Source organism: Phoenix dactylifera, chromosome 1 (assembly GCF_051530095.1).
Source record: "Phoenix dactylifera cultivar Ajwa chromosome 1, Ajwa_hap1_PhDact_Kaust_v1.1, whole genome shotgun sequence".
Taxonomy (NCBI): Eukaryota; Viridiplantae; Streptophyta; class Magnoliopsida; order Arecales; family Arecaceae; genus Phoenix; species Phoenix dactylifera.
The window spans coordinates 37,318,552-37,343,801 of NC_143190.1; the positions used below are offsets into that span (position 1 = coordinate 37,318,552).

General features: G+C 38.5%; 2 protein-coding genes across 3 annotated transcripts; both read left to right on the forward strand.

The window, feature by feature from the left end:
- Positions 1-7,770: 7,770 nt before the first annotated feature.
- LOC148702657 (uncharacterized) lies at positions 7,771-12,267 on the forward strand. Its single transcript, XM_089930745.1, has 4 exons — positions 7,771-10,319; positions 10,396-10,526; positions 10,605-10,680; positions 10,779-12,267. Exons 1-4 carry the CDS (start codon positions 8,588-8,590, stop codon positions 12,020-12,022), a joined length of 3,183 nt encoding a protein of 1,060 aa, XP_089786871.1. The 5' UTR covers positions 7,771-8,587; the 3' UTR covers positions 12,023-12,267.
- A 2,942-nt stretch (positions 12,268-15,209) lies between these two features.
- On the forward strand, positions 15,210-18,876 carry LOC103723109 (vascular-related unknown protein 1-like). 2 transcript variants are annotated; one of them, XM_008813923.6, is made up of 4 exons: positions 15,210-15,570; positions 15,682-15,750; positions 15,907-16,034; positions 17,918-18,876. In XM_008813923.6, exons 1-4 carry the CDS (start codon positions 15,244-15,246, stop codon positions 17,925-17,927), a joined length of 534 nt encoding a protein of 177 aa, XP_008812145.1. In that variant the 5' UTR covers positions 15,210-15,243; the 3' UTR covers positions 17,928-18,876. The 2 variants fall into 2 exon arrangements, with proteins under 2 accessions (XP_008812145.1, XP_088580018.1); XM_088723892.2 differs by lacking the exon at positions 17,918-18,876 and having other exon boundaries at positions 15,907-16,125.
- The last annotated feature ends 6,374 nt before the right edge of the window (positions 18,877-25,250 follow it).

The window sequence follows — 25,250 nt, forward strand, 5'->3', positions numbered from 1 at the left end:
GCCTTCAGTTGCATTGGAGCTTGGACTGCCAGAGGAAGCATGGATTGGAAAAGAGATGAAACTATCTCACTTGCGTACTTTTGGTTGCATCTCTTACGTGCTTGATACTGCAGATAATCGAACCAAGCTGGATGCAAAGTCAAAGAAGTGTACATTCATTGGGTACGGTGGTAATGACTTTGGATACCGGTTCTGGGATGCGACAGATCAAAAAGTCATCAGGAGCAGAAATATTGTATTCAATGAAGAGTTTCTGTATAAGGACCTGCAGCAACAGACGAAACAACACGTCAAAGTTGTAAAATTGGAATATGCAGAACTGGATGATGAAATAATGTCTCGAGACGATGAAGAAGTTGCTGAGCCAGTGGAAGAAGTACAACAAGAAGAAGAACCGCCAGCTGATACCCTGATTGCTTTGCGCAAGGGTAAAAGAAATAGAAAAACTCTGTCTAGATATACTAACTCCCTACAGTACTTGTTGCTTACGAATGGTGGTGAGCCAGAAAGCTACAAGAAGGCTTTGCAGGTCGAAGCCAGTGACAAGTGGAAGCTTGCCATGGATAATGAAATGGATTTTCTATCATCCAATAGGATGTAGGATTTGGTTCCACTTCCGAAGGGAAGGAGAGCTTTGCACAACTAGTGGGTATACAGACTAAAGCTTGAAACAAATGGTTCCGAGAGGTTCAAAGCGAGACTTGTTGTCAAGGACTTTCCGTAGAAGGAGGGCATTGATTTTGACGAGATCTTTTCTCCAATTGTGAAGATGTCTACTATTCGGATGCTGTTGATTATAGTGGTAACCAAAGATTTACATCTTGAGTAGCTTGACATCAAGACTGCATTTTTACATAGCGACCTTGAAGAGAAAATCTACATGAAGCAGCCAGAAGGATATGTAGCGAAGGAAAAGAAAGATTGGGTGTGTCGACTTCAGAAAAGTCTATACGATTTGAAACAAGCACCTCGTCAGTGGTACTTGAAGTTTGACTAGTTTATGCTGAAGAATAATTTTCAAAGATGTAATGGTGATCATTGCTGCTACTTCAACGGATTGAAGAGCTCATATATCATTCTACTTCTGTAGGTAGATGATATGTTGGTGGCAAAAGCCAACATAGGAGAGATTGTGAAACTGAAGGAACAATTGTTGCAGGAGTTTTCAATGAAGGACTTGGGTGAAGCCAAGAAAGTCCTTGGGATGCATATCAGCAGGGACAGAAAGCTTAAAATGTTGAAGTTGTCTCAAGCTGAGTACATTGATAAGGTGCTGAAGCGGTTCAATATGGACGGGGTTAAAGCTATGAGTACTCCGCTGGGCGCACACTTCAAGTTATCAAAGCAGGAGTGTCCTACTACGCAGGATGATCGAGATGAGATTAAGTATGTACCCTACTCATCAATGGTCGGAAGCCTTATGTATGCCATGGTTTGCATGGGACCCGATATTGCCCATGTAGTGGAAGTGGTGAGTAGATACATGAGCGATCCAAGCCAGGAGCATTGGAGAGCTGTAAAGTGGATATTGCAGTATCTGAAAGGAACCAGAGACTTAGGACTATGCTATGGTGGTTCTGATGTTTGCCTACATAATTTTGTGGATTCTGACATGGCTGAAGATATTGATGACAGAAAGAGTACTACCGAGTATGTGTTCACGCTGGAAAGTGCTGCAGTTTCATGGGTTTCGAAACTGCAGAAGATTGTAGCGTTGTCTACGACCAAGGCCGAATACATTGCTCTTACAGAAGTGAGCAAGGAGATGGTTTGGTTACAAGGTTTAATGAAAGAGCTTGGCAAAGAGCAAGGCGATGCGAAGTTGTATAGCGACAGTCAGAGTACTATACATTTGGCAAAGAATGCTGCTTTTCATTCAAAAACCAAACACATTGATATCAGATATCACTTTATCCGGTCACTCCTCGAAGAAGATCTTTTCCGACTAGAGAAGATACATACAACGGACAACCCAACAAATATGTTGACAAAGATGGTTACTCTTGAGAAGTTGCACATCTGTGCATCTTCTGTTAGTCTTCACAACTAGAAGTGAAGATAGAGGTTCACACACATAGAGGACGATTGGAGATCATGTTGCTGATGGGGTTACAGTTGCTTCAGGCTTGTTTCTCGGCAAGTGGGAGATTGTTGAAAAAATGTGCCTCGAAACTCGAAACGACTGCAATTGAATTTGGCTCAAATTTGCTTGAAAAAGTTTATGCCAACTGAATGGAGTCAACCCCTAGCATCTAGGAGTCGACTCATGTGAAACTTGAGTTGACCCCAGGGATGAGAGGGTCGACTCGCTATGTGCCACAGTGAAGAAACAGAGAGCTATTTTTTGGGTTGCTTGCAGGAGTCGACTCCAGCCCTGCAAAAGTTGACTTCAGATCTGCTCCCGTCGACTCCAAGATTGAAGAAGTCGACTCTCGCAGGAAGACAGAACGCACCAGTTTTCGGTGCTGATACTTGGAGTCGACCCGAGGATGTCTGAGTCGACTCCTGATCACGGGATTGATTCAAACGGTGGCAAGATGGGCTTTTGACTTAGGATTTCGTTAGAAAAGTCTCATTATGTTTTGGAAACCTATAAATAGGGGTTTTTTGTGAATCGTAGGTGTGGTAGAGAGTTTCTTTTTGAGTCCTATCTCTCTTGTAAACCCTAAAAGATTTAGATTTCTCTTGTAAGCCCTAGTTGTGCAATCTCCAACGGAGAAGAGAAATCATTGTAACCCTTGCTGAATATATTGAATCTGTGTGTGTGGCCTTCGTAGACGTAACCCATTTTGGGGTGAACCACGTAAAATTATTGTTTTTGTGATTGTTTGATTTTATTCTCTACTACTTCTTCTTTTCGATTTGTTTTTCTGCAGTTTGGATCCAGAAAAGAAAATAGTACGATCGAAGGATGAGTGCTTTCATCCGCAACAAGATTTCCCTTCAAGACCTTCAAAACATTAAACATTGCTTAAAACATTACGTAAAAGAAGTGACATCAAGAGTCAAGACCATGATAAAGGATCTCACTCGAAGATTGAGAGAATCCAGCTAGCTTGGAGCAGGACAAGAGCAAAGCCAACATGAAGGCAGACATTAATATTGCGGAGGATCATCTAGGCATGGAGGCTTTAAGAGTGGCATTCCTAGAACTGCACATGAAACCAAATAGCACCTAAAATCATTGATTAAAGTAAATGAACTTTATTATGATGGAATAATGGGTCAGATGAATCAAAAATAGATATCGAGATTTAATATCCTATGCTGAACTTATGAAAGCAATGTGGACAAAATTTGTTTCCATTTTCCACCACAATTTAGTACATAATGATCGACAAAGAATGTCAAACTCGCCGCAGAAGAGTTTGCATAAGCAAGGATTAACTCAAGTGAGTGGTGTAATTATTTTTAGGGGGCATTAATTTATAAGATTAGGAAAAGGACACAAAGAAAGAAGAAACAACAAAATTCAACCAAAAATAAGTTAATGCAAGAGATAAGCGATTTTGAGGTATTTAAAAAATAAAAGAATAGTAAATGCCTAACCTCTGCCTCCATGCCACTGCAACTAAAATTTTAGCATAAAAAGAAAAATTTGAGAAAGACACAGATTGGAAGGGGACAATGCGGACAAAGAAGAGACAGACATGGAGGAGAGATCGCTACGGTCCATTGGCCTAGTGATTCATGAAAAACTCCGAATGCCGGAGGCAAGAGGAAGGGAGTAGTCGGAGTTGGAGAGACTAAAAAATTATCTCGACAAGCTGAAACAAGATTATAGATTACTCAAATTTAATAACCAGGTATCATCCACGAGAAGAGTATACAAGGGTCTAAACGGCTGTTACAAAAGTCTAAGAACACACTGGTGAGGTATGTAATCACAAATAATACATCTATTTCCTTCTCCTGCTATGTTGAAATCTATGATAAGCTTTATCATCATTTTGCTTTAAAAAAAATATAGTAAATTCTATTTCAACGGTCCCGTAGTAGGCCAAGACGGTGACCAAAATCTTAATTTCAAGCAGGAGAAGGACAACATCCAATACGCCCCGGGCCAAGCAGACCCAAAGCTAGATGCCAAGTAGCAGTGCAAGCACCAGACATCACATCACAGCGTTATCAGCAGGCAACTGCATCAAACCATGTGCTCTCATGTGCGCGGTAATCACGGACTTGAAACCTCTTGTACGAACCCAACCCCCCCACGCTCGGACCCAATTCAATGGAGAGTCCTGGAGAATAATTGGAAGACAAGGTGGAGCCCACACCTTAACTACGATCCACCGACGTCCCGTGTTGCTTTCTTAGCAGAAGAGTTCTTGTCATCTCCACCAAGAATTATTCAACAATCCCATACTCTAGTAGACAAAATGTTCTTGTTTTCACCACCAAGAATTATTTAACAATTTCTCATGTACGATGCCAAAGACAATGCAATCTCTGACTCCCAGTTTATGTAATTTCCACTGACACAACGATGATTTGAAGTGATCTAATGAAAGAAAGAAAAAAAAAAAAAAAGCCTCTTCGTAGAGCTTTCATGGGAAGCATGACTTAAAAAGAGTTGAGAACAATCGGAATAGAGAATTGGACGTTGGGTTAAGGTAGGGTGAGGATTTGGTGACAACTGGAGACATGAGGGACTAAATCATTGCGTTGGTCAGATGGGATGTTTGAGGAGGAGCAAGGCGAGAGGGTGAAGAGGGTGAGAGATGGTTACTGGGCATACTACCCTATTTCTTTGTCTGATGCGTAGGAGGCTATTAGTCTATTCCTTAGGGACAAGAAAGAGGTTCCACGGGTGTGACATGTGCAATGAGTACGAAAACTTTTGGAGGAATGTTTCAGAAATATCTCTATAATCTCAGGCTTTTTATGAGAAATTTTTCTTAGGTTCATCGTGTTATGTGATATTTTGCAGTAATCTGACATTTTTAGGCCTACCATCAGAGTGGTTTTCTTCTTCATACAAATGGCTCTTGAACTAATGCATCGTAGGTGGCTAAACTATTGGCATCATAAGGGTAAGCTTAACTCATTTAAAGGCCTTTTTTTCCGGCCGAAAGAGTTGGCAGCGGAACCTTGGGCCTGGCACTAATAATTTTTGAAAAGGACAAGACGTAACAACCCACAATAATTTTTGATAACAACAAGATGTAACAACTCAGGACTTCACCCTAAAAATGCTAATTGGGACAATCTAGGACTTCACCCCAAAAATGCTAATCGAAAAGCATTGTTTTTAGATTTCTTAGCCCTATATAAGTACCAAAGATCTCCTTGGCAAATAACCGATGTGGAATTAAACACACGCCCCACATAGGTTCCCACATACTTCTTTCATTCAAGCCCTAATGTCCTAGTCGGGCTAAGAGTTCAAATTCATTCAATTCTACCCGTTCAAACCTTAACATCCTCATCGGGCCAAGAGTTCAAATCTAATCACAAGCATGACGATTGGCCCATGGTAAACTTTCATAAATCCGTGTTGCAGTATCCTCTAGTCCACATAGGCTATGGGTTAAGTTCGCTCTAATATCATTTATAACAACCTAGGACTTCATCCCAAGAATACGAGCTAAAAGTTATTTTTTGGATTATTTAGTCCTATATAAGTACCCAAAATCTCCTCAATAAATAACCGATGTGGTACTAAACACATGCCCGCATAGATCCTTATATAAAATATACATTAAAACCAATAAAATCATTGCAAGTAATCAAAGTTATTCGGAAAGCCATGGTGCTAGAGCCAGCTAAAAGTATGCATGTGGCAGGCCATTGCACATAGGGAGATCTTTGCTAGAAAAGGTTGGATGGTGGGTCAGGATTGCTCCTTATGCCAGTCCAAAGCCAAGTCTGTTGCTCATTTGTTCATTAAAAATGGCCTTTTACCAAAAGTATTTGATCTGCTATTACGACAATTCTTTGAGGGGATGGCCACCCAACCTACACACTTTGGACTTCTTGGAGAAGGAAATAATTCCGACTGTCCATTAGAAGAGTATGGGACCAGTTATTGATTGGTATAAGTTGAAACTTGGCGAACGCAAGAATCTTCCTAAGAAGAAAAGGTCCCTTCTTCACAGTTCTTCCAAACCTTTCATCATTGGGAGAATCTTTGTAATGACAAGGTGATTGATGGTCATGGGAGGATTTGGATCCCTACTGCATCTTTGATGCTTTCTTACGCTCACTAGATCAACTCAAACTCGTAATCGTCCCTCTTTTATATAATTTGTACATTATCAATTCCTCCTTAATAATAAGTTAGGGGAAAGTGTCTCACTTCCACTACTACATATAAAAAAAACGGCATAATCATTATAGGTAATCAAATCATCGTCCATGCTCCACAACAACAAGAAAACTTCACCATATGCTTGATTATATACTATCCTTGTCCTTCTAAAAATTAAAAATTTGAGATTTAGGGATTCAACCATGCATGCTAATTCACAGCATCCTTGCATATTGGTCATATCTCGGTTCGTTGGTTGAATGCTAGGGCAAGTTTCATCATCAGGGATTACCATGGTCAAATTTTAATGGCAAGGTTTATCTATTGATATTATTGTGAGGACCTGTTGCGGGCGTGCGTTTAGTCCCACATCGGTTATTCACTGGGTAGATCTTGGGTATTTATACAGGATCAAGAAACCTAAATATTAACTTCCGGCTAGCCATTTTGGGTGAGGTCCTGAGTTGTTACAAATGGTATCAGAGCAGACCCGACCCATAACCTATGTGGACTAGAGGACACTGCAGCACGGATCCATTGAGGCTGACCACGAGCCAATCGTGGTGTTTGTGATTTGATTTGAATGGATTTGAACCCTAGCCTGACGAGGACGTCAGGGCTTGAACGGGGAGCGATTGTGAGGACCCGTGCGGACGTGTGTTTAGTCCCACATCGGTTATTCGCTGGATAGATCTTGGGTACTTATACAGGATCAAGGAACCTAAATAATACCTTCCGGCTAGCTATTTTAGGTGAGGTTCTGGGTTGTTATAGTTATTGTGATTGGTGCTTCCAAATTATGTACCGAAGGTGACTCACGTATTGTGACTGCATGACTGAATGACTAACCCACTTCCCAACGTCCTTGCCTTCTTGATATAAGGGCTGCTATCTCTCGGTAACAATCCTTTTAGATCACTTATATTCTAAGGTAGTAAACCAATATATACTTACCAACCTTGCAACCTCCCAAGTGCAATCGATATTGTAATGATTAAGAATCTTATGCAAAAAAGTTAGCTGAAAGGTGTTATTTGAATTTCTTGGTTCTATATAAGTATCAAAATCCATCCAATACATAGCCAACATAAGATTAAATATACACCTGCATTGATTCTCACATAACGCCCGGCTAAAAGTCTAAATTTATTCAAATCCAATCACAAATAATATGATCAGCTCATGGATAGCCCAAATAGGCTCTTGATGCAATGTCCCCTAGTTCTTATAAACTATGGGTTACTTTCGCTTTAATTATACCATTTGTAACAATCCAGACCAGGGTCTGCTGAACCGACCTGAACCGGTCGGTTCAGCCCGAACCGGACCGGTACCGACTGGAACCGGTCCGGTTCCAGTGTGGAAATCGGTTCCGACCCATATTGGGTCGGAACCGATGGTTTCGATCACGTACCGGTGCGAACCGAGGCGGTTCGCACCGGTACATGCCCATACCGGTGCGAACCGCTCGGTTTGCACCGGTACGTGATCGAACCGATGCGAACCGAGCCGGTTCGCACCGGTTCGGTGCTGGCAATGAGGTGCCAGCGCTGTGGCACTATGATAGTGCCACAGCACTGGTTCAAAGTGCCACAGTGTGGCACTTTCAGGCACTTTGAAAGTGCCACACTGTGGCACTTTCAAAGTGCCGTTTTGTGCGGCACTTTGAGTTTTCAAAGTGCCGTTTTGTGCGGCACTTTGAAAACTCGAGGTTTAAATTGCTGTTTAGAACGGTAATGCGGCCGAAAGTGCCGCTTTGTGCGGCACTTCGCGCGGCACTTCGAAAGTGCCGCGCTGTGGCTCACAGTGGCACTTTTCAAAGTGCCACAGTGACCCAACGGTTGGCTATAAAAGCCAACCGAATGCTGAAGGCTGAAGCCACAAGTGCATGAGCTTAAGAGTTAAGACTAAGTGAAGGAAAGGCAAAGAGAAAGGAGGAGGAAAAGAAGAGAAAGGAAAAGACAAAGGCATGAAAAAAAATTAGAAAGGTCGGAGAGCATCGTTTTTCTTGAAGAAAAATCCAGCAAAAACAAAATAAGGTAAAATTCCCCTACATTGTTTTTTTAATATTTCATTTAAATTGCTTAAAAAAATTAAGTCAAAAATTGCCAAAAATTAGGAAATGATTCAATGATTCCATTTCGTTTTGAAATTTTTATATGTTGTTGATATATAATTTAATTTAATTGCCAAAAATTAGGAAATGATTCAATGATTCAATGACATTAACTGTTTTTTTACAGAATTTATATAATTTATAATTTAATTAATAAATTTAAAAATTAATTTTTAATTACAAAAAAATAAAAATTGAAAAAAATTAATGTGGTCGTAGGAATGGAGCCATCAAGGAGAGGGCAACCCCAAGAGCGTAATATTGGCTGGGAGCATGGGAAGATGCTCGGTGAACGTCACCAGTTTCAGTGCAATTATTGCCACAAGTGCTTCAAAGGAGGAGGAGTAACCAGATTAAAGCAGCACTTAGCCGGTAATTCTCGTGAGATATCTGCATGCTCGGAGTGCCCACCGACGACCCGTCAGCTGATGAGGAAAAACCTCGCTGAGATCAAAGCAGCCAAGGAGAGGGCTGCCAAGCAGAAAGCGGAGGTGGAACGCCAAGCTGCAGAAGCACCTTCCTATCACTTGATGGAGTCACAGGAGGCCGAGGGTCCAGATGAGGAGGAGGCACAGATCCAGGCTGCCATGCGGGCGAGTCTGGATGATCGATGGCAGCAGGAGGAGGTGGCGAGGCATCGGGCTCGATTTGGGCCCTCGTTTTTTGAGTCGGGCGCCGGTTCTGGTGGAAGCAGACAAGATCCAGAGTTTCAAAGGACAACATCAGTCAGGAAGGGCGAGGGCAGAGGACGTAGCCGGATTGCATCTATCCTGGGTGGTTTTGGTAGCCGAAAGAAGTCTTTCGGAGGGATTCCACCAGGTGCGTCAATCCATGATGTAGATCCGCATGCCTTTCCTAGAAGAGATTCGAAGCAGCAAAGAGTAGACACAATGTGGAAGAAGGAGAAGAAGAAGGATATGTGGCGAGCTATTGGATCCTGGTTCCACTTCAGCCACATTCCAGCAAATGCTGCAGACAATACATACTACAAGTCTGCCATTTCTGCCATACAGACTGCCGGTCCCGGTGTTGATCCTCCAGGTCCGAGGGACATCTACGGTGAGCTTCTTGACAACAATAAGGAAGAGCTAGAGAATTGGATTGGTTCATATAAAAGCAAGTGGCCCACATATGGGCTCACTCTGATGTGTGATGGTTGGACCGGTCCGACAAAGCGGGCCATCATCAACTTTCTGACATACTGTGATACGAAGACCTTCTTCCACAAGTCAGTTGATGCTTCGGATAAGGTGCACAACGCCTCATACATCCTCAGACTTATGGAGGAGGTGATTGATCAGATTGGAGAGGAGAATATCGTGCAGGTCGTCACTGATAACGGACCGCAATATAAGTTGGCCGGGCAGGTCTTGATGGAGCGGCGACCACAAATTTTCTGGACCCCATGTGCTGCACATTGCATCGACCTCATCCTGATGGATATTGGAAAGATCCGTAGGGTGCAACATACGGTGGAGATAGCCCAACGCATCACCAGGTATATTTATAGCCATACTTGGGTTCTTTCATTAATGAGAAGGTATGCAGGGGGAGAAATTCTTAGACCAGGAGTCACACGGTTTGCTACGAATTACATTGCACTTGATAGCCTTATCGAGAAGAAAAGAGCCCTACGTCAGATGTTTGTTAGTCCCGAGTGGCAGGAAAGTAGATATGCCCAGGCCGGCACTGAAGGAAGCAGGATGGAAGACTTGGTAAGCAGGCAGTCATTCTGGCAGCGGGCCAATGCGATAGTCAAGGCTATCAAACCATTATATGAAGTGCTGCGGGCCGTGGATAGCGAGAGGTATCCCCAGATGGGCTTTTTGTATCACATGATGGAGAAGGCAAAGGCTCAGATCATGGAGGCAGATGTAGCCCATGCCCAGGAGTACATCGACATCATTGAGCGGCGGTGGGGAGCCCAAATGGGTAGGGATTTGCATCTAGCAGGTAAGCGATAATATTGATAATTATACTGATTGATATATTTGTATAGTTATACTAAGATGGTGTCATCTATGTGCAGCATACTATCTGAATCCCCGGTTTCAGTACGAGAGTGGAATTGGTATGGATGATGAACTTCTTCATGCTTTGCGTAATGTTATTTATAAGATGGAGCCTGATCCAGAAGTCGCCGCGTTATGTATAGAAGAGGTAACTATGATTTAGTAACATATGTAAATATATCAGATCTTATATTATTGACATACTACAACAAGCTTCTTTCCACAGACCAAATTATTTAGAGAGGGTAGCCACAGCTTTGGACAACGACCAGCTGTCGTGAGCAAGACAACTATGAATCCAGGTACAATACAAATCTGCAAGACATTTTTGCATCTGAATTATCTTCAACTATGAGGCCATCATATATATAAAATGTAATTATCTTCAATATTTTTGCAGCTGAATGGTGGATTCATTTTGGCGGATCCGCAAAAAATCTTAAGCGGATAGCTATCCGGATTCTCTCCCAAACGGTCTCCTCGACTGGCTGTGAGCGCAACTGGTCCACCTTCGGCCTCATCCACAGCAAACAAAGGAACCGTTTGACACAAAAGCGCCTCAACGACTTAGTTTATGTGCACTACAATCTACGGTTGAGGCTAAAATGCATTCAAGAGGAAGTGGAGCTCAAGTATGCAGATCCCATCTATAGAACTTTTACAGATGATGATGATAATCCTATGCTCGACTGGCTTGCGGCCCAGCAGCAGGAGCCCGAGCTTGATGAGCCGGGATCACCTCCACGACCAGCCAGTATCATAGCCACCGAGGCTATGGTCGATCCACAGCAATGGGCTGAGCGCAACATTCCACGCACTCCTACAGCTGATATGACGTGGCTAGAGGGGAGCCAGTCACCGCATGACTGGTCCGATGCTCCGGTTCAGAGAGATGATCCTCTCATGCGAGGACGAGGACGAGGACGCTCTACTACCCAGTCGACTCGATCAGGAGGGCGTCAATCCCAACAAACAAGAAAAGGAAAGGAAAGGGCCCCAATGGAGAGTGTCGAGGAGGAGACTTGGACCAGCAGCGATGAAGATTCTGGTGGTGATGGATCTACTAGCCATGGAGGAAGTGGAGGACAGTATGGTACTAGTTATGAGATACAGCCGGAGGGAGGTTTTCGATACACCGGTGAGTCTCAGTTTACACATGCTACACAAGATACGGACCACGGTAGGCCGTCTGATATAGGCCGGTCAGATACCATTGCATATCGAAGAAGAGCTCCTCGAGGTCGTTCAAGAGGCCAGGATGCCGCTGCAGATGACCTTCCATATGGAGTCGAATCCATTGATGTATCAAGTTCCGAGTCTTCCTATTATCCGCGGCCTCAGCCAGCCTATGGATATGGTGCATCAGAGTCATCTTCCGGTAGCTACTATCCTGCGCAGCCCGGAGGATCTTACGGATCGGATTTTAGTGCCGGCATATTCGGATGGGCCCCTTATCAAGACACCTCTCAGAGCCAGAGCTTCAGCGAGAGATCCGAGAGTTCTTATGATCCAACGCGCATTCCTCGAGGATTGAGCATACAAGACTACAATGCTGCTTGGTTAGAGGGATGGGTTGATCTGCCTCCATATTATGCTGATGATCCAGATATTGACGAGAAGCATCGCCATTCGACCCGATTTTAGATATTCGAGAGTGATTTAAACGTATGTAATTGATTGCATCTTAATTTGAAAATTTTTTATGTTCTTCATCTCATTATTTGAATCATTTGGAAGTAAAAACATCCAAAAAACTCCAAAAAAAAAAAAAAAAAGACGATGGGTCGCTAAATGTACCCTATCGGTACGGCCTCGGTTCGGCTCGGTTCGGCAACGGTACCGTACCGATACCGGAGCCGACCGGTACGTCGGTACCATCGGTACCGCGAACCTTGATCCAGACCTAAAAAAGCTAGCTGAAAGATGCTATTCAGATATATAAGAACCCAAAATTTACGTAACGCACAATCGATATGAGATTAAACACATGCCTGCACGAATCCTCATAGATATTCTTCTTTTATTTGATTAATTGATGCTACCGATCATTATTTTTTTGGACTATAATTGGGCTCACCCTTCTTTTATCAAAAACAAAAACCGGGAAAAAACCCTTGCTGATTCAAATTTGGTTAACCGAACATCAAGTTCAACATAGATTGTCACTTGCACTCTAACATGTCCTTAGGAATGATTTATTGGCACATCCTCTAAAATGAGCTAGCTTTTTCATAGTCTTGCGGGCATGCAGCATCATGATCTGCCCCACATTGGCAGCCTCCCAAGGAAGTCAAGCACCCTTCTTTATCATCCTCAACTGAAGTCAATCCAAGGTGGGGTCTGCTATTGTTTTCAACGGATTAGAAATGGAACCACCCAAGCGACGTGGTTGCCAGGAGTTCGGCCTATTCCTTTTGGTATGGATTCGAGGAAGACGCCATCAGCTCGGCTGGAGGTTTTTTGGCCTTAGAGCAATGGACGACCCACGAAGGGGTCAACTCGGAGAACAACCTCTAGCCCAATGATTGGTTCACGGAATTTTTGGATTATATGACTCCAGAATTGCTAAGTATTTATAGCTCAGCGATGATAGAGTTTGGACCACCTCTCCATTGCAACCACCAAGAGATCATAACCTAAATATTAGCTGGCACCCGTGAACGACATCACACTCAGTTTGAATAATGGCTGTTTAACCTTTTGTGGAAGGTTTGCCCTTCTTTATGTCATGCACGTGTAGATGGAGAATTTAAGTAGCCAATGTTGTCATCTAATTATCTCATTTGTAACATTTATCATTCAACACTTTGGCTATTGTAACTTAAAATTTTAATCTCTATCAATATAAAAATATATTCATCCGCCTCAATTTGGTTGAAACTAGGTTTTCAGGATGCACCGTCCAAGAACCAAATTCAAATTTATTAATTGTTAAGCAAATCGATATAGCTCATTATCTTTGTTATCGCAAAACAAAAGTATTAAAAAAAATGTAATTAATTAACAGAGGACAAATACCTTGTTAAAATTTTTGATCACGGAATAAAATGTTCTTTGTTTCCAGGACTCCTATAATTAACTCCGTGGCTGCAATATGAGAGACCATAATTGGATAGATTTCTAGGGTTTTGAAACAGCTGTTCAAAACTTTGAAATATGGGTATTGAAGGGACATTTTGGGGATAAATTGGCAGGCAAGGGCCACCAAATAGGACGCATTCATAACTCCGGGTCTGAAGTCGCTCAGTGCCCGAATGATGTCAACAGATGTTCACGTGGATTTGTCAACACATCAAAAGATCTAACAGCACCCATGTGGGTACAGTCACCACCAGGGCCTTTATCACCTTTCGAACTGAAAGCTAATGCTCATTTAAGCACAACTGATATTATCCATGCACACACACACAATATACATACATACATACATACATACATACATACATTATATATGCACATATGTGTATGTATGTATATATCTATATATCTATATATATACACACACATATATAGATATATGTATTTGTGTGTGTATATATAGCAATAGATATAACAATTAATGAGCAACTTGTATGTATTGTAATTTTTCTATTTTGAATGGAGAAAGGAGTATCATCAATTGTAATAGTGCAAGTTAGATGGTTGAAAATCAACTTATCAAAATTTGAGCTCAAATTCTCCTCCCTTATGGAAAAGAGTTGCAGCAAATCGACTACATCTCTTTTTTTTTATTAATCTCAGCTATTAATCTTCTATGAAGACTGTCTAGTGACTATATTATGCATGAGTTCTAGATAATATTGCCAATAGATATAACCTAAAGGAAATGGGTGGTAAATTAAGGCTTAACATAACTAATTCTAAGTAGTATGATAATAATATAATGCATTTCTAGCTTGTATATAGGTTGATTGGTTGACTCCTGCAACCTTCACTATCCATGGTTGGTATTGGGAAACACATTTTGTATAACCATATTGATATTCACATGCTAATCTTCATGTGATAAAACACGACCAAACAACATGTTGGACACTTCTGAATTTTAGCTCTACGGAATGTGTAGCACTAGATATGATGGTTAGTAGGAGTGCTCCAAATATTATAGCATTAATTTTTCAAAATAAATTATGAACATGAAAAAAAATTGCTACAACTAGACCAGACTCAAGTTAGTCTCCAATATAGAACTTGAACCCAAGTTCAATTAATCTGCTCAATGGGTCCAGCCAACTGGAGTTTTGTGGTGCATCATGCCAATCCACTCCATCTTGCCGATAAGTTTGCTTGGTGCACCTTGTTTTCGGGTAATTTTAATTTTACTAGGTAAAAAAAGTGCTTAGGTTGTGATCAGGACGTAGCTTTGAATTTCTTGAAGGGAAGCTTGAAAAGAGAAGGCATGTCATGCATCATCTTCGTAGCAATTATGATCACAACACTTGCTCGAGATTGCATTAATGCGCAACCAAAAACCCCATTCCCACTTGGTCGTGGAGCCAGATTATATATACTTGGTCTTTTAGCTGTAACAACGGCCTTAGACCGACCAAAGTCATGGATGACCGGAAATCTTTATTAACAAGCATCAAGAAGAGATAAAAATATAGTAAAAAAAGAAGGAACTTTGGAGGAAAACTTCAATTAAACTTTATCGGAAGCTGTTGAGGTCAAAGGCTCCCTTGCTTTTCTTCTTGCAGGTTCCCTTACAATTCTTTTGTTTGCCACTTCTGATATCAACTCCCCAATTTCCCCTACCCCACACCAATATAATACCCTTCTCTTTCTATCTCTATCTCTACATTTGTTCTCTTTCCTTTGTTGTATATATATAACTAACTACTTCAGGGAACCATCTCTTCTCCCTTATGATGGAGGAGTCAATCCATTCCTCTTTGAACGGGGCTCTCTACTCCAAGGAAGGGACACCCTCTTCCGAGGAGAGTGGTTGGACCATGTACTTTGAGGACTTCTTGGCATCAGAGAAGAAGGAAGAAGATGGTTGCTCTTTTAGCATTGGAGGAGGGTCTTCCGTCATCTCTGATGCTGCTTCATGTGTTGCATGGAAGCCTTCTGCCGGTGCTGAGACCACAAAGAGCTGCAAGAAGCTCAGCTTTAAGAAGAGGAAGGGAAAGGGTATCTTGGATGATGACTCTTTGGAAGATACTGCTAGCTCTCCTGTTAACAGTCCCAAGGTTAGAGGAACCCATGTTCTAATAATTTCTCAATCCTTTCTGAATCTAAAAATAATATCATTCTTCTATTTTTCTGTTTTAGATTGTTATTTCTAGTTCATATTGGTGTAGGTTAGTTATTTGAATCGTTCAGATGTGCAGCCAAATAAAAAAGACGACGATTATAAGGGGATTCCTCAGGTAACATAATTTGCTTGTGTTGAAACATATTTCCCCTTTGTGTATTTGTGTGTGTGTGAGAGAGAGAGAGAGAGAATTAGAGAGGTGGTTGATGTTGTTATGCTTCTTTTTAGGGTCTAAATTAACACAAAGTTTTTCTTTCTCTGGATCTTGTAGGAGGAAGGTGTTGGTTATGGGAATGACTTGGAGCTGAAAAGAGATGTAAATGAATTGGGTTTTATTGAGGGAACCAATGAATGTACAGAGCTGAAGAAAAGAGGGCTTTGCCTCCTTCCTTGGTCCATGTTAGTAAACTATCTTGGATAAACCTTCCTATCAAATATATGGAATCTCTTTCTCTCTCTCTCTACGTGTGTATTGTGAGGATTGGATCAATATGGTTTGTTCGAATATCTCTATCTTTGCAGTGTAATCTATATTATCACATAGCAGTAGCTGCGGTCGTCAGTTGCATAATATACTGAACCCTCAACTTGAGACTCCCTTATTTAATGAACAAAAGGTGGATAATGGAAATTAGAAAGGAGCCACATGGTAGGAGGTAGTTCAAAAATACTAGTTAAGAAACGCTATGACTTAAATGAAAAGGCACGAAAGCTTAATTTCTACGTATATAACAGTGAGCATCATGTTCATGGGTCTCCCTTGCTCTTCTTACATTGATTTTCTTTATTAATCTGTACAATTCGAGCGAAGTGTGGCCATAATGTTTCTTTTGATGCAAATGTAGCACTAAATGCCATCCGGTACTTTGAGAACCTGATAGCTAATTCAAGTCTACATGGATTACAATAGTTTATCTCTTTCACTTTCCTCTTGCCATTGGCATACTGGACCAATGGAGATGAAGACCACATCTCTTTTGGTAATAATGAAGACTTCACCACCTAAAACAAGAGAATTATGTTACTGCACTAGTCATGAAAACAGGCCTCATCTCATCAACTTCTTGTCAGCTTAATTTATGAGTTTTAACTTTTCGCAATTCATTCATGTAGGGGGCCATATCATTCACTCAAGCATAGTAAAGTCATCACTAAGTGACCATCAGCTTACAGTATTCATGCTTCTACAAACATTCTACCTCTTTTTCCTTTTATTTTTTTCCAGAAAATATAGCAGGAACGCGACCACCTAGATTTGGTTTCGGGACCTCGATCCCCAGTGCAAGTGCTCAGGCGAGGAGTACTGAGCAACAGCACCAAGTCCTGTTGCGCTTCTGCAAACTAATTGACAAACTTTATTGTCAATGGTATTCCTCATCTTTTTTGTCTTAAATCCGACATAGATTAAAAGTGGAAAAAAAAACAGGGCGAAGCTAAAGAAGATTTCTAGTATGATTCTAGTATGACGTTTCCTCTCTTCCCCCTAGAGTACACCTCAACATTTCCCGTGATCATAACAAGAAGTATCTTCTTGTGACTCCACAAAAGTTTTAAGCGAGAATTTACACCTCGGTAAATCTCTAGATGAAAGTGATATTATTTTACAAAATCTAAGGATGATTTGTTCAGATTCCCTTGATGTCGATTATCCAATTAACTGCTCTATTGTTGGCATGCATACCCTGCTGCAGTTGAGAATTAATCAAGCTGACTTATTAGAATATCTTAGAATCCAAAACCTTCTCTGCCCATAACCAAATCAATATAATATTAAATTTATGACAATATCACATCAATAAGTCAGCCTCTTGCAGGCCTCGCAATATACAATTGCAGGTAGGAGATATCCAGAAGAGAAGACCCCCTCCCTCCATGTGCGGGGCATTAAGGTAGGCGAGTGCAAATATTAAAACTTTGCAGTCTTAACCTTCAAAGACATCAGGAAGGAACTCCTTGAATTTACCAACGTAAACGATGGCTTTTTCACTCTTAGAATTACTTTTCCAGGCGCACCACATGGCGTGCTCATTGACGTGTTCCAGTGCGACTGTGCGCATCCATCTGGATGCATTCCCCCACAACATATCCACAAGATAGATTGGTTAAAATTATATAACTATATCTGAGGATCTAAATATCATGATTAGTTCTAATTGTTACTGAAAACATGGTTTTACGTACTGGCTTGAAGCTAAATGCTTTAGCTTGCTTTAGTGGATTCTTGTGGCTGATCTCCATCAATATATATATCTTTTGTCTTTCTTTCAATGATCTTTTGTCAGATCCTCATGAGTGGTCACCAGCGTGGGTCAGACCTGGCTGGCAAAGCATGGAGGAAGGACTTTGGCGGGGACAAGCACGTGTGCTTATCTTGGTAGATTTTGATGGCAAGACATTGCATTTGTGCTCTCAGAGCATTCGCACGTGGCGTGCCCTTGCCCGTACTGGCTTTGGTTCTTTCTTCTCTGCCTTCGTGGGGACTACTACCTCTGGAGTGTATCCCTCGAAGTAGGGTCCTTCGTTCATCTCTTTGAGTTAGATGGGACTGCACCAACGCCCCGGTTTGCATAAAGAAGTGTAAACATAACAGGATCCACAAAATCTTTTATGTCATCGTTCTAATTTGTGCATCGGATAGACCTGCTCGCAACCACAGCATTTAGCTAAGGCAAAAAGAAGAGTGGGCCTCAAAATGATTGATGAAGCGTGAGGTGATGGAACAAGGGAACTGGAGAAATTAGAAAAAGAAGGGTAGGTAAGCTTGCACTTAATGATGTAGGAGGAGAACTGGTGAATTTAAAAAATAAGAAGAAAAAGATGGGAAAGGAGAACAGGGAAATAAATAAGCAGATGGAAGGTAGGAAGGAGACACAGGTAGTGACTTCATCTCAATCATTCCTTCATCCAAATAATTGATACATATGTAGGCTCCGTGAAGACCATGTTTGTGGCTTAAAAGTATAGGATTCTGCCCTACTCCACACACAAAAAAAAAAAAGCATGTGTGATATATATATGAATACTTTCTTGGTGTCATTGATTATCAATATTAAAAACTCTTTATTCGAGTTCAAATGTTAGAGAATCATTTCCTCCTAAAAACGTGTGAGAACGAAATCTCGAATCACAAGAGTGAATTGCCTACATAGATTTCGGAGGTGTTATTACAGTAACATGCATGGTCGCCTTACAGTAACATATTGTTTTGCACTAAGTTTCTACATGCAGTCATGAGCTACCACAGTTTTGCTCAAAAGAAGGTTTTCTACATGCAAAAGCTTCCAGGTTTTACTCTTAGGCGAAAAAAAAATCACTACGCTTTTAGCCATCCATGCGCCATCTAAACCAATGCAATCCAGGTTACAGCCATTAGATGTGGGTTTTATTTGCTCATAAACCTGAGGACATTACTTACTAATTATGGAGGAGGAGGACTAATAAAATAGAATCTAAATAATAAATCATTGTGTTGCAAAACATTGAAGTGTTTTGTCTATTTCCCAGTAGTTGGTACGTCACTAGTCTTTTCCACTGCATTGGAGATTCACTTAATGATTTAGTGCCAGCCATATTGCAATATTCAACTAATGGGTAAATGGTAAGCCATTAACAAATATCGGCATTGCAGTTCAAGTCTACGCAAATCGGACCGCCATCAATCTCGAATTTTAGTTTCGGGCATCAATGAATCCTAATCCAACACCTATATTTGTGTCATATATGCTGAATTTCCTGCTCGAAGAATGGCAACTTCTACTCTTCAAACTTCGATCATCAACAATTTGTTTCTGTTCCGCCATTGAAGTAGATAAGAAGATACCCAGGATTTCAACTACTAAAACTTTGAAATGGTAATCGCAACATGAGTTCAAGAAGAAAAAAAAAGCATGAGAAAAGGACTGCTTTTGGTTCTGTCATCCAAGCTGTGTCAAGGAACATTGACAGAAAACTAAATGGTTTAGTTTAATCATCACGTATGATCGATCGTCCAATCCACAATATAGGTATCAGCAACACTTGGGGTAAAAAAGGTTGCTACGGTAGCTGTGGCAACACGTACAGCAAGGAAAACCACCAGTTAGTTGGGATGTCATGCTGCTTTAATGGGCATAACCAACCCTTTACGACCCTGTGTTCTTGGGCACAGTAGTCCTACGGTGCTGCTAGGTATCAAAGCATGTCCTTCCATGCATGACGAACAGAACTACCAACCTCCGGTGCGCTACGAAATGTTGCTCTCTGTGGCTCCAGTCTTGGCATTGCATCCCTATTAATCAATCTTCACGTAGGTCAACAGGTCAACCAGATATATATATATATATATATATATGTGGCTGCAGGTAACATAATTCTTATGATATATACTTGAGTTCGAGTAGATTTGGCTGCATACCATTCTTCTCCCTGCTCTCTGTGGATCTCAGACAGCTGTTTCTTCACCTGACTTTAATCCTCGAAAATCGATCCTTTTCTCTGCAACGCTTATACCTGGATAGGACTTTATCTTGGTGGCTGTTTTTTCTTTTTTCTGGCCATCCTCTGTAATCTTCTTTAGATTTTCTTTTCTTCAATTAATTATGGGTGGCTTTTCGCCTTCCTTACAAGCAAAAGGAGTTAAGAGTAGATTTGGTATGACAGGGATCTTGTTGACAAACGATGAATGGAGTGCATCATGGGGTCAACCTTTTAGGTAGTCCCCAAAGGGGCTAGTTTGTCGATATATATCTTTGTTGAAGATGGATTCTCCAATTCGCTGCCCTGGCGATAACAAGTTGGCAGCGCATGCCGTTACCAATCAAGTTGGCTAGTTATCCTAACGTAACACCTATCTAATTAAGCTTCACCAGGATTCAATTAATTAGGCTATACATGTTTTTTTATAGACCATAATATTATAAAACTTTTTTTTATAGATGTTGGCAATTTTTTTTATGTTACAAAAGCAACTTGTAAGAATAATTTTTTCTCGCTAAATAGAATTTAATCGGCAATATATGTAGTTAGAATACTGACTATTTGTCCATGAAATAATTTTACTACCTATATATTAATTGCTGCATAACTAATAGTTTTTATTGCTAATTATTTATGATTTATTTTTGTGGTAAATTACTATCATGGCAAACTGATTTGAATTTTTTGTGATTACACTAAATATGTATTTGAACTTTTCAAAAATATATATTACATATATCTAATAAATTTTAGAAGTAATGAAGTTTTAAATGCATATACCGACTATTATATGGACTATTTGTACTAATAAATTATTTTCGATTTATTAGATATATATTACATATATCTAATAAATTTTAATAGGTAAAATATGTTATTTTCAACTTCATTTGGTTAGGCCTATTTACGTACTAAACGAGTTACACGATCAGTCAGGTCAGATAAATAGTTAGAGAAATATAGTTTAGATTCGGCTTGGGTTTTTTAATCTATTCATAATAGTTTATATATATTAGTGATTATTAATTAATTAAAGGTGTACTATAAATAATTTATTAATATAGAAGGTGTATAATATCTTTTATCTACTCTCATGAAAAAAAAAATTATTGGTCATTAGAGAGATAGTAAATTTAATAAGTTGAATATATATTATATTTTTATCTATAACTTTTTGATGGGTTAAATTTATTATTTTCAATTTGATCTGATCTGATCCATTTAATGAACAAGTTATATGAGTCAAGTCAGTTTAATAATTAGACAAAATATTTTTTTGGTATGAAATTCATTATCAATATTGCAAGTTATGCACCATAACCAGATAATGGTCTAAGACGTAATTATTATAAACTTGCATGGAGTGATTTAACTAAGGATTTGGATCACTGATCCAATCTAATTTATATTACAAATATATAAAAATTAAAAATATTTAAACAAAATATATAATATAAGGAATTAAAAGTATTTTATATTAAATAACATTACTTTTTAATTACAACTTAAATAAAAAGAATCATTAGATATCAACTTTTAAAGAATTTTACAAAAAAATATATCATAATAAAAATATGTTGAAATTATTTTTAAATATTTTAAATAAAAATATTTTCAAATTATTATACAGAATAAAATAAAGTTATTTATTTTTAATTTCTTTGAAAAAGAAGATGATTGAATTTTTTATGAAAATAATTATTTATTAAAATATGAAATACCATAATACATTTCAAATAAATATATTTTATAATATGAATAATTTTTGAATAAGTATAACCAACCATAACTGCATACTAGAAGCTAAAGATGCTTGAGTAGTGGGTAACAATCTAAGAAGTTTTATGTTTGGTTCCTTGTATAGATGTACATATGAGAGTTTTTCTTATACGGTTTACCGATTGTTGTATAAGTTATGCCAATAGTTTGCTATATTTATTACCATGGTTTTGACTGCTTCTTATGATTTACTTATTTCTTAATTTAGTTGTATTAAATTTGTATGGGCGCAATTGTTAGGACAAGAAGTCATCTAGCATGGGTTTTGTACTTGAGCCCTTGGATTAGGTAATGAATTTGAATTAGTGAATGTTAGGGAAGAGAAAATTTTAGGGTCAGTTTTCTTGGATGGTTGGGTAACTTAATTATAATGAATATTTATATCTAATTTACTAAAAATTATTAGGGATATACTTACTTCGGTAGAAGCATTATTGAATTTATATCGGCTTAGGTAAGAATCCCTATATATAATCACCTATATGTTTATTTTTGGTTATGTATTTATGTTTCATGTACCAATGGTTTCTAGTTTGGCATGGATGATTGTTGTTTAACATATGATTTTCATGGTAATATTTTCTTTATTGTATACATGTATCAAATATCGATGATTTTTGGTTGCTTGGAATACCATACTGGTTGAAAATTGGAAAAAATATAGTATTAAATTATTTTTATTCGGCAAGAATAAGATTTAACAACTTTATAGTTGAGAAAAAGGTATTTGGACTAGCCACATTAATTGTCAATAGCGTCCTCACAATCAGAATTATAACATTGTAGATAGCCTCATCGGCTAGAAAGTGGTATTGTGGACAACCTCATCATGGAGAGAAATGTGATAATTTGGATAGCTTAATATGGATAGGAACATGGCACTATAGATAGCCATGCCACAAGCAAGAACGTGGTACTTTAACTTTTCGGTCATAGTTTGGGGCATGACCGTGGCTAATCCAATACCAACATGAAAATTGGAAGTCCTCATTACAAAATACGAAATTCTAGTATTGTCATTGGGTCCAGCTTAGTTAATTTGATAATAAAATACTCATCTAAAAATATTACTAGAACAAATTGATTTGTTGGCATATGGTTGATGCATATTGAGCTTTCTTATTGGTCAGTATTCAAATTTTGATTATTTGGCATATACATGTTATGATCATTTATTCTAGTAGTTATTTTAATATATTAGTGTATGTGTGAGCGAATCTCTTACTAAGCTAGTAAGCTCATATCAGTTTCCTATTTTTCTTTTCAGAGCCTCAAGACTCTTAGCTCTTGGCTAAAGTTGGGTCTCCTACTAAATATGGATAAAGGAATAAATGCATCTAATATCACTAAATTATCATTTATATATAGTTGAAATTTTTATTATTATTGAGTTAAATTATTTTATTCTAGAAATGAGATATGTTGTGAAGTTGTTATTCATCTAGCAGGCCTTGCATGTTCACTGGAAGTTATACTTTATGGAATATGCAGTCATGTCATGTATCCACCTAAGTGATGATGGGTCTAGGGCATGATAGTATCGCACCAATCTTTGATTGGCCCACATATGACTAGTGGTATGAGCAATGAATGCACATGCCATATATAGATATACTCATGAATCTATCTAAACCTTCCTCTTTTTGTAACCATCCTCAAAAGTTGGGTATGATTCTAAATGAATGCATATAAGGAAGGAATGCAAAAATAATAAATGGGCATATATCCTAAATATCAATATGGAAGGTTCAGGAATATATGGTAGATTTAAATGCTAATATGAAAAGAAAATATCAAAGATCCAATTTGGAAAATGTTGGAAGTAATGACTAGTTTCTAGAAGCATTATCTCGTAGATACACTCATTATAGCTAAGATATACACTTATTAATCTAGCTAAACTTTTCTCTTTTTTCATCCATCCTGGAAAGTTGTGTATGATTCTAAACGAATGTATATAAGGAAGAAATGTGACAATAATAAATTAGCATATATCCTAAGTGTCAATGTGGAAAGATCAGGAATAGATGGCTACATTTAAATGCTAATATGAAAAGAAAATATTGAAGATCCAACTTTAAAAAAAAATGAAAGTAATTACTAGTTTCTAGAAATATTATGTCATAGATATACTCATTATATCAAAGATATACTCATTAATGTTGCTAAACCTTTCTCTTTTTGCAGCCATCATCAAAAGTTATGTATGATTCTAAATGAATGCATATAGGGAAGAAAATAATGTGACAATTATAAATTGGCATATATCCTAAGTGTCAATGTAGAAAGATTAGGAATAGATGGCTATATTTAAATGCTAATATGAAAAGAAAATATCAAAGATCCAACTTGAAAAATAATGAAAGTAATTACTAGTTTCTAGAAACATTATGTCATAGATATACTCATTATATCAAAAATATACTCAGTAATGTTGCTAAACTTTTCTCTTTTTACAGCCATCCTCAAAAATTATGTATGATTCTAAATGAATGCATATAGGGAAGAAATTAATATGACAATTATAAATTGGCATATATCCTAAGTATCAATGTGGAAAGATCAGGAATAGATAGCTACATTTAAATGCTAATATGAAAAGAAAATATTAAAGATCCAACTTGGAAAATAATAGAAGTTATTACTAGTTTCTAAAAACATTATATCGTAGATATACTCATTATATCAAAGATATACTCATTAATGTTGCTAAACCTTCCTCTCTCTTTTTTTTGCTTAGGTAACCTTTCTCTTTTTGCAGCCATCCTCAAAAGTTATGTATGATTCTAAATGAATGCATATAGGAAAGAAATTAATGTGACAATTATAAATTGGCATATATCCTAAGTGTCCATGCGGAAAGATAGGGAATAGATGGCTACATTTAAATGTTAATAGGAAAAGAAAATATTAAAGATCCAACTTGAAAAATAATGAAAGTAATTACTAGTTTCTAGAAACATTATGTCGTAGATATACTCATTATATCAAAGATATACTCATTAATGTTGCTAAACTTTCATCTTTTTGCGGCCATCCTCAAAAATTATGTATGATTCTAAATGAATGCATATAGGAAAGAAATTAATGTGACAATTATAAATTGGTATATATCCTAAGTGTCAATGTAGAAAGATCAGGAATAGATAGCTTTATTTAAATGCTAATATGAAAAGAAAATATTAAAGATCCAACTTAAAAAATAATGGAAGTAATTACTAGTTTCTAGAAACATTATATCGTAGATATACTCATTATATCAAAGATATACTCATTAATTTTGCTAAGCTTTCCTCTTTTTTTTGTTTTTGCTTAGCTAACCATCCTCTTTTGGCAGCCATCCTCTAAAGTTATGTATGATTCTAAATGAATACATATAGG